This window comes from Papaver somniferum, chromosome 9 (genome assembly GCF_003573695.1).
Source record: "Papaver somniferum cultivar HN1 chromosome 9, ASM357369v1, whole genome shotgun sequence".
Taxonomy (NCBI): Eukaryota; Viridiplantae; Streptophyta; class Magnoliopsida; order Ranunculales; family Papaveraceae; genus Papaver; species Papaver somniferum.
The window spans coordinates 135,092,871-135,103,078 of NC_039366.1; the positions used below are offsets into that span (position 1 = coordinate 135,092,871).

General features: G+C 35.8%; 1 protein-coding gene across 1 annotated transcript; it reads left to right on the forward strand.

Annotated features, from left to right (window-relative positions):
* Positions 1-2,461: 2,461 nt before the first annotated feature.
* Positions 2,462-5,037, forward strand: LOC113313918 (aluminum-activated malate transporter 8-like). Its single transcript, XM_026562693.1, has 6 exons — positions 2,462-2,931; positions 3,014-3,154; positions 3,262-3,534; positions 3,650-3,777; positions 4,167-4,310; positions 4,429-5,037. Exons 1-6 carry the CDS (start codon positions 2,640-2,642, stop codon positions 4,969-4,971), a joined length of 1,521 nt encoding a protein of 506 aa, XP_026418478.1. The 5' UTR covers positions 2,462-2,639; the 3' UTR covers positions 4,972-5,037.
* Positions 5,038-10,208: the final 5,171 nt, after the last annotated feature.

Here is a 10,208-nt window from a genome sequence, read left to right on the forward strand (position 1 = left end):
TATTTGATTCGAGGGCATATATTCAAAAATTTAATTTAACTAATTAAGGAGATATCAGGAGCTATCCTTTCGAACAACTTGAAACTATCTACTATGTAATTGAGTAACTTCGCGATTTAAGGAAAGAAACAATGTTAGACAGAGCACATACTGTATGTTGGGTAGGGTAATGCGATACTTCACTACAAAAAAGAAGGCTTCTAGGGACGGCCAGTTTTGAAAAAACCGTCCCTAAAAAAGGATATTTGGAACGGTGATGGCCTGTCCGTCTCTAATAGTCATAAAATATTTAAATCAAGGCTAAAATATGGCCGTCCCAAAAAAAAAACATGGCCAAATAGTATTAGTGATGGTGGAACAGGGGACGGTACATAAACCGTCCCTAATACCTCTTGGGACGGTTTTTTGTCCTCTTGGGATATTTTTTGGCCTTCCCAAGAGGCCTTCTGTTTTGTAGTGCTTGAAACTTCTCAAACTCGATTTACAAGTGCTAGTGAATTAGAATCTACCTCCTTTCAGTAGAAAAAAGCCAAATCAAAAACTCTAACCATATTTTTGGTGCATGGCTGCATGCACATATTTTTCCTTTATTGCACGTACTTATAGCCACGGTCATGTTGTAGTCACACTTCCTAAAGGCAACAGTTATAATCGTTCCTGACAAAACTGTGGCGAAAATATACTCAAATAACTACCAACTGGCTCTGCAAATCTCAGGCTACATTTACATGGAGACTTCTAAACTCTCTAATAGTCCATATAACATTTGTGGATAATCATTTCATTTCCTTGAGCATATGAGAGGCAAATAAAGTAAAACGACTGATTGATCGAATTAGAGCCCCATCAGTTCTCCATATGTATGGCTGGATCATATTCTCTTTTTTTTCTCCAAAAAGGAGAAGGATATATTAAGGTGGATCATATCCTTGATCACCATCCTATCGTTCTCTCTCTTTTTTTTGTAATCTGCAATATGTACGGCCAGAATCGAGAAATCAACATTTCTCTTAACCTGTTTGAGGTTCGTCATCTGCTGATTGTATCATTTCTCTTGGCTTGATTAATCAACATTTATACTTATAACGTATATATGATAAAATTAAAAGTCTATGATGAGGTTTGGGCTCAAGGGAGAGAATTCATCACCCCAAATTAATCAATTCCCTGAAATGAGAATGGAAATAATGCTCGTACTTTCGATATATACATCATCAACTATTATTACCGGACTACTGCAATTCATACCAGTCGGATTTAGTTCCAATCTAAGGAGAAGACTTAACAGAAAAGTAAGAAGCAGAAAAAAGAGTGCAAGTACAAACTACATGGTAAAAAAGCATGGAGGCGTGTCAGCACTAAGCATCACTTTTTCAAAATCTTTTTTAAGGTGGGTAAGAAGAGGGTAAGATCGTTCTCAGTCATCAGTTAATCTGGTCGTGTCATTAGATTCCTGAATTTAAAAGTTAAAACAATTAAGTCAATACCACAATTAATTAAAAGTGGTATTTATATTAATTAATGAGTTAAACAAAAGTCTACTGTAAATCCTGAGACAGATTGTTTTGGGATCTAAAAAATTAATGGGTTACTACCTCTTTTAAGTCAAACTCACTCATGTTACGAAAGTAACCCTTGATACGCTGAGATAACATGCACTTCCAAAGGCATCACCGTTTTAGTAACTCCAACTCGTTATTTACTGGAGCAACACTTTGCAGATGATACGCGGAAGTGCCTATACTGATTTTCCTTTTGAAGTAAATGTGGAGCTCGATACATTTACATCGATGGCTGCTCTATATTTATATATATGTATATCGATCACTGGGTATACGGCTTTGCATTTCTATATGTCTATAAAGATGTTACCAAATCAGGTTGACATATGGATCAACATATGAAGTGTAACGAAACCAATAATATGCCCTGCGTCATTTGATTCTGAGTCAGCTACTAGAGATCAACATCACAAACGCATTCGGCATGCAAAGGCATAGAGAAATATCAGGAATAAGTGGAATACAGTCCATGTTTCAAACTTTACAGTTTGGTACTCTCTTCTGCGCTGTTAGTTACCCACCATGATTTCTTGGCAGAGATAAAGAGAGTAAAAAAAAGTCAATTACAATTGGGTTTCCGAGGTTCTGTCCTAGCGATTTATGTCTAAATATCATCTTGTTACTGCCCACTGAGTCTTGATCAGCACTAAGTCACACTGCAATCTTTAACTTTCATTCTCTAGTAACCGATCCACAAGAATATCCTTAATCCGTATACTTTTTTACCGTACAATTTTTCAGACCCACCATACAAGTGTCATTTTGACATTGTTTTTTTCCCCCTCATCCTCTTCGATGCTCTCCTTATAAATCCAGGCCAGATACATTCTCTCCAAATCCCAAGTATAGACACAGCCTTCTCCGTCTCTGTCTGCTTGGTGGTCTCTCTAAATCTTACAAGCTCTCTATATATACTGCTTGTAGAGTGATCAAGGAGAGCTCACTGTTATATTAATTATATCTCTCTAGGTGTGATTAGCTTCTAGTTTTTCTCTCTAAAACTATTAGTACACCACTCCTAGCTAGTCTGTGAATGCAAATTTATTGCACATTCAGATATTATCTGATAATTTACATATGGAGATTGGATCAGCAGCAAATCATCAAGAGAAGGCTGGAGTTATGTCTCTTGGTTGGTCGTGGATTATGGGTTTATCGAAGAAGTTCCAAGAGAAAGTAGTAGGAGTAGCTAACAAAATTAAAAAGTTAGGAAAAGATGATCCAAGAAGAATAACTCACTCGATCAAAGTTGGATTGGCCCTCTCTTTGGTTTCACTCTTCTACTATTTTAGACCTCTCTATGATGATTTCGGTGATGCTGCAATTTGGGCAGTCTTAACTGTCGTTGTTGTCTTCGAATTTAGTGTTGGTAAGTAATGAACATGTTGCATGAAGATTCATGGTTATTATCAAGTATTAATTAATTAACGTCCGGTACGTTTTATTATCAGGGGCAACATTGGGTAAAGGTATAAACAGAGGAATTGCAACATTATGTGCTGGTGCACTTGGAGTTGGAGCTCATCACTTGGCAAATTTAGCTGGAGAGGAAGGAGAACCAATCCTCCTAGGAATTCTTGTTTTCATATTAGGTATCCAAACAGTTAGAAAGATTACAAATTCATATATAATCAATTTTTACATTTTTACGTTTTACTGATGCGATTATACACTGTTCTTATTTTCTTTTCTTTGGCAGCTGCAGTATCTACATATACACGATTCTTTCCTGGGATAAAAGCAAGATATGATTACGGGATGGTAATATTCATATTGACGTTTAGTTTGGTGACGGTATCGGGCTATAGAATTGAGAAGATCTTAGTGTTAGCTCACCAAAGATTATCGACAATTCTTATCGGAGGTTCCACGTGTGTTATCGTATCGATTTTTGTATGTCCTGTTTGGGCTGGTGAAGATCTACACAAGTTGACTGCACTTAACATGGAAAAACTTGCAGATTTCTTAGAAGGTATGTAATGAAGTGCAAATGAAAAGCAAATAAAAGAATAATTAACTTTTTCTGGTATTTATTGTTTTTATTATGTGTAACAAACTAATGAAAAATAAGAACAAAATCTTTACAGGATTCGGAGGAGAATATTTTGGACAAGAAAGGGATGATGGAGAAAGTTTTGTTAAAGATGATAGCAAAAAGATGTTTCATCAAGCTTATAAAAGTGTTCTTAATTCAAAAACCACCGAAGAATCACTGGTAATTATTATATAATCACCCCTACAAACTAATGCATAAAATGGATGAAGATTTTAACTACGGATTTGATTTTAACTTCGGATTTTGAGCAAAGTTGGCGAGCCCCTCCTTAAGTGTGGGGCCCACAAAATCCAATTGCCCCGTGGGGTCATGTGACTCATCTCATACTCAGATGCAACATGTTACAACTTGGTCGTGTAGCTTCCAAACACCCTGGCACGATAACTACACAAGGTTGTTTATGGACCTTAAAAATGTACTACTCCGTACATGTATGCTTAGGATACCAGTTCGTTATGTGCATCGTTGTTAGTCTTGTAGTGCCATGCAAATTGATTAAATTTCAGTTCAATAATGAGTAGTATTCAACAAAATGCTACATCTTACAGGCAAATTTTGCGAGATGGGAACCATGCCATGGGAGTTTCGGATTTCGTCATCCATGGCAGCAATACTTGAAGATTGGAGGTTTAACTAGACAATGTGCTTACCAAATTGAAGCTCTCAACGGCTGCATCAACTCAGATATCCAAGTAATAACATTATTATAATCAATTAAGATGCCAACTGTTTAGTATTTATTAACTACTGTAATAAAAACTACTATTGGTTTATTGAACTTGATTAGCTCTAATCAATCTTTGATAACAGGCACCAACAGAGTTCAAGAAGAAAATTCAAGAGGCATGCACAAAGATGAGCATGGAATCAGGCAAGGGATTGAGAGATTTAGCACAAGGAATAAGAACAATGACAGTCCCTAGTGCTGCGGAAATTCACATTGAGATCTCGAAAGCAGGAGAAAATGACCTAAAAAGTGCCGTCCTTGAAGATATTGATGATCTGTTAGATGTCATTCCAGTGGCCACAGTGGCATCTCTCTTAGTCGAGATTATTTCATGCACTGAGAAAATTGCTGAAGCTGTAAATGAACTTGCTCGAATAGTGAAATTCAAAATCATTGATCCTACAGTTACACCAGAAAAACCACACTTGCTTCATCGTGGATCTGTACAACCTGTTTGTTTCACAGATAGCCCGGAGCATCATGTCTGTATTACAGTATTATCGGAAACTGAACAGGGTACTAAGACACTGGCGGGTCTGTTTCTGGAACGCATTAATAGTGTACCTATTACTACAAGGGAAAACCAGGAACCAGTGAAGGGTGCAAGACATGACCTGGAGGTTTAATATAACTCATACACGCATGGGAATAGAGCAAAATTAAGAATATAAAGCTGCACAAAAATATTTTAATGCATGAAATATATATATATATATATATATATACAAGTATTTATTGGTAGCAAATTAGCTAGATATTTTTGAGAGAAATAAATAAAAGATCGATGAGATAGTTTTGGTGGTGGCAAAGGCGTTTAATTTGGCTATTAATACAACCGCTTTTATTTGACAGGCAATGGGAAAATTAGATTAAAAATACCATTTTCAGTGGGATAGGCCAAGCAAATTTGCTCATTCCCGCCCTTCAGTGGACATGGCAAATGGTCAAACTGGATTGGAAAAAGGCTTAGATTTGAGCTTTTGCCTATCTCATCTCAAGTGGAATCAATCGACACAACTTGAGACGATCAGTTGAACCTTAGGCTGTCGACCGAGTCTAAATCAAGACCCGGCTCAGGTTAAGGCGATCGGCCTATCCTGAGCCATTAACATCTAGTTTATCTAAGGGCTCTATTTTCATTTTCTACAAATTTAACCATTTTCAATTTTAAAAGCATAATTTATACATTTATGATCTCAAAACTTTTTTCAATCCATGAATAGAAAAAAAAAATGGCAGGTGAAGATATGTTAAAACATTGCTCGGTTGAAAACCAAGCATTGGTATGTCAAGTTTGGTTCCAAAACTCGAAGCTGCTTGATTTGATTACTAGAGTCAACTTTGTTAGGCTAGACTGGGAACACAGAAATGTTGAGACTCGCTCTTGTTACTCTTAAAGAAACTAAAGACGTATCGGCATCAATGAAAACATAATCCTTCAGTTCGAGGTTAGTAACAACGGACTTGACTTATTCCATTTCAATTTTTGTTCTTTCAAGTCAGTATTTGTTGAAAACATAATATACGACGTAAAATTTCACTACAATATGATCAAAGTATCAAGAAAAGATATACTAGTTGTTTCATCCAACTTTTACATATGGATTTACAGAGTGAAGTTTATATATAGACTTCCTGAATCGATATAACACTAACTGGTAACTCGTAATTATTTAGTGTGTTGAACTTCTGGAATGGATTCAAATTATGAATGTATAAACACATAATCCAAGGAAATAGATTCGTGAAATAATGATTCGTAGATAAAAGTGGGTTTAGGACCGATCCTGACATAGTCCAAAACGTGCTTTGCATTTTCGATATGTTTGTTATCTTCGGGTTTCCGCAAACATCAAGATCTATACCGTTTGAATTTGAAATGTTCACATGATGTCAACATGGTGATTTGAACATGTGATAAACTATAATATCTTAATGTTCAAATATTTTCCTTTGATACTCAAGGCAAGATCCCAAAATCGAAATTCAAAGATCTTTTACATATTCGAAAATATATGCTTACCATATCCCATAGGTTTGCACACCTCTAGTTACTATCTTAGTAAAGTCCAGTGACTTATAAATCAGTAAGTATAGGGGTAAACTGTATCGTCATGATTTGAGCATTGGGCTCCGATGATGTCGTAGATATTTCGTGAAAGTTGAGCTTTGTTGATAGGCTGTGAGCAATGAGCTATAAGTAGTGATGCCAATTGCGAGTAATTGAATAAGTGGAGTACTCAGTCATAGTATGAATGGACAATAGTGGTGTTTCAAGTTATCTAACTAAAAGGATTACTTATAGGATATTTGCGAATTAGGACTTCGAGTAAGGTAGTCCAAGCTTGTGATGGTCCGTATGTTATATCGATTTTGAAACGCGGGGGTACCAAGTACACCACTAAATTTTTCATTTTCGTAGGAGTAAGAACCTGTGTAGTACCTTGAACAATCAAAGATAAGGAAAAGTAAAACTACACACACAAGAATTTTGTTAACGAAGAAATTACAACTGCAGAAAACCCCGGGACCTCCTGTTTGGAACACCAAACTGTATTACGACACTACAGACACTAACCTACTATCAGACATCGACTAGAATGTAGTTGAGACCGAATCCACCTTCCAAGCGATTCAGTTAAAAACGCGCTCCTTACGTATCTTAACCTCACAAGTCTTTACACAATTGATTCCTTTAGCTGACATCATTTACAGACTAAGAGTTTCTTCAACTTCAGTGAAGACTTTTGATACCAATTTGCCTCTAACATATAAGCCTATTTGATTTCCTTTTTAGATCAAATATCAAGGATTGAAAATATGTTTGCAATAGACAAAGATAGCAAACCTCACAATCTGGAACACTTACACTCACTCAGATAAGAAGCCTGGATCTTTTACCCCTCTCAAGAACAATCTTCAACTTATAAATTAAGAATAGTTTTCAGATATCTATCTTGAGGAATCACAAAGTCGAACTTTATGACAAAGTCTTAGCTGAAGATGACTCTCTTGGGGGTGTTGTTGAAAGAGTACCACATTGCTCAGGAAGCGTCCAGAGCCTGAGCTAATAAGTTCTGCTTTGGATTTTCCATGTTGACGAGGCCTTTTGGGGTCCTAGAAAGCCCCACGAACAAAACCACCTACCCATGTGGGTGTCCAAATGGTGGGAAATATCGTCGGCCATGGTCAAGCGGGTGTTACAAACTTGGTAAAAGAGATTACGAGAACCTAAATAACTGAAAAGAAAGATCATGATACACGAACTATCAAGGTAAAGATAGTCATACATGGCTTCACGAATCCCCAAAGCGAAGTATTTTAGTCGTAAACCTAATTATGTTTCTCAGAGCAAACCTAGGTTTATATAGGACGACTCTAGCTATCAACTAGGACACAAAGTGTCAGGGATTGACTTTTACAGCTGAAAAAACATCCCTATTTATAGTTTTCAAGACTGAGTGTTGCTTAGAATTCAATCTAAGATAACTTGAGAATCAAGCAGACACTTTCTCTATTTAGATGAACCTCTAATTAATATTTCAATTAAAACATGTGAGAATTAGTATTGAAAATATAATGAAAAAATATACACAGTGGTCTGGTTACGGAACCATGTATAATGACCGTTCTGATTTGGCAAATATACCTTTCAAACTAAAAGCAAAATAATGTTCTTCACTCAAGAGTTTAATGGTGCACACACATAAGTTCTTTAGTGATCAATGAAGTCTTAGAAGTGTTTAAGAGAGTCATAAAAATGCTAAACATGTTCAAAAAAATAATTCTTTGAGCATCTGCTAAATTCTATTAAGACCGTTGGTGAAACGGTTAGTGAACTGTAAGGCTAAAGTTCACGAGTCGGGGAGCTACGATTCGTGAATCGGGTTCGCCAACCCTACTCGGCTCGAGAATTCAGATGTACTTTGTTCCCGAACTGGGTTCGCCAACCGTACTTGGTTTATGATTTCAGATGGACACGGTTCACCAACCTTAAGCCTTTTAAACCAACACAAAAAATTCAGTTCACCACGGTTCGTGAACTGTTCCTAACTGAACTTGCAGTTTGCGAACTGGCAACCTTCCCTGTATTTCTGAAATCAGATTTGCAATTCCAACTTACCATGAGCAGAAATATCAGAAGTTCATGAATTTCTCCCTTAAAATGTTTTAAACATTCCCAAATCATAAAATCACTTATATGGGCGACTTTCAATTGATCCACAAATTAATTCTCGAACAATAAATTGTTTTAAACTAATATTTTTAAAGACCTTTGAAAATATATGCTTGAGTCATTTTAGATATTTTTAACAAGGCAGGATGGACTCGAAAATTATTTTTTGGAAATCTACTAGAAGTCACACAACATAGTCTCAATAGATATAATGGTAAGATAATGAGTAAAATTGAATGATTCATTCTTCACATACCTGATAAAAGAATTTTTCCAAATGTCTTCGTCGATCTTCAGTCTTTGAGGGCGATGTCTAATACTCAACTACCAAATTCTAACATAGTCTGAGACTAGACTTAGTAGACAAGAAATCAAGATATAGTTTTGATCAACTAACATTGACAACAATTTTGAGAAAGAAAACCTTGTGGGTTCAACAGAGCATTTTCTAACAATCTTCCCTTTTGTCAATTTTAGTGACAGAACTATTCAATACATAAGGATTAAAAATAATTAAACTTTTCAGCTCACAATCTACTATGCTTGATTTCCTTGGTTCTTCAACAAACGTCTTGAAATTTTCGTACTTCAAGTTTTTCTATGGTTCTACATGTGTTCGTTCAACACCTTTGTTTTTGAAGATCCATAGAGATAACAACTTACGAGAATACTCAAAAATAGCTTTGCTAGAATGAAAAAATCACTCTACTCATTGGTGGTATATACATAAACATAATATTGATACCTTCCTCAAAGTTCAATTGCACCTCAATTTTGAAGCAATACTACAGTGATATGTTACCCCCTTAGTCAATACTTACTTCTTTTTCAAAATAGGTAAAACCTATTGAAAAGCGAGGGTACCCAAATACACCACAATCTTTAAATTATCCACCTATAAGTCCTCTTACCGAAAGTGATTGTCTATGGACATAGTCGAGACAATACTACAAATCGGTATTCACACTTTGTGTGATCGTCTATGGATATGTGATCGAGACAATACAACAATCAAAGTGTGATTACTTGATAATAGGTTCAGACTTAACCAAACTCTATAGGATCACTATCAAGTAATATGGAGTTAACGTTTGTGTAATTTACTTTAAATTATAATAACGACAATTATATTTGCGGAAAGGAAAATTAAATGATACAACAAGATTTTGTTAACTAGGAAACCGCAAATGCAGAAAAAACCCGGGACCTAGTCCAGAATTGAATACTCTCATAATTAAGCCGCTATACAAAATCTAAACCAAAACTTCATATAGTTGAGACCAAGCAACTAAACCTAGTTCACTTAGTTTCTTCAACATCCCTTCGCTTACGATATTCAATAAGTGCACGCACTTGAACAATTCCTTTGGATCGTATTCCAAATAGTAAAGGAACAACAAATCTGTTTGGTAACAACTCTCTTGATTCTTTCAGATGAAGATATCTCAAGTCATATGCAAAGGATCTTCTGTTTAAAGTAATAAAATCCTTTGCATGGTTAGATCAATCTATCCAATAACTACCGAAGTAGAAGAGTTTAGATTTGCAATCAGTCAATATAGATTCCAACAAGAAACTATAAGGTGATGCCGATCTCACGCAACTAATTAATCGAATAAATCCGATTCTAGTTGGATCCCAGCCGATCAAGGTTTGTGCACACCCAAAGATACATAAACCAAATAA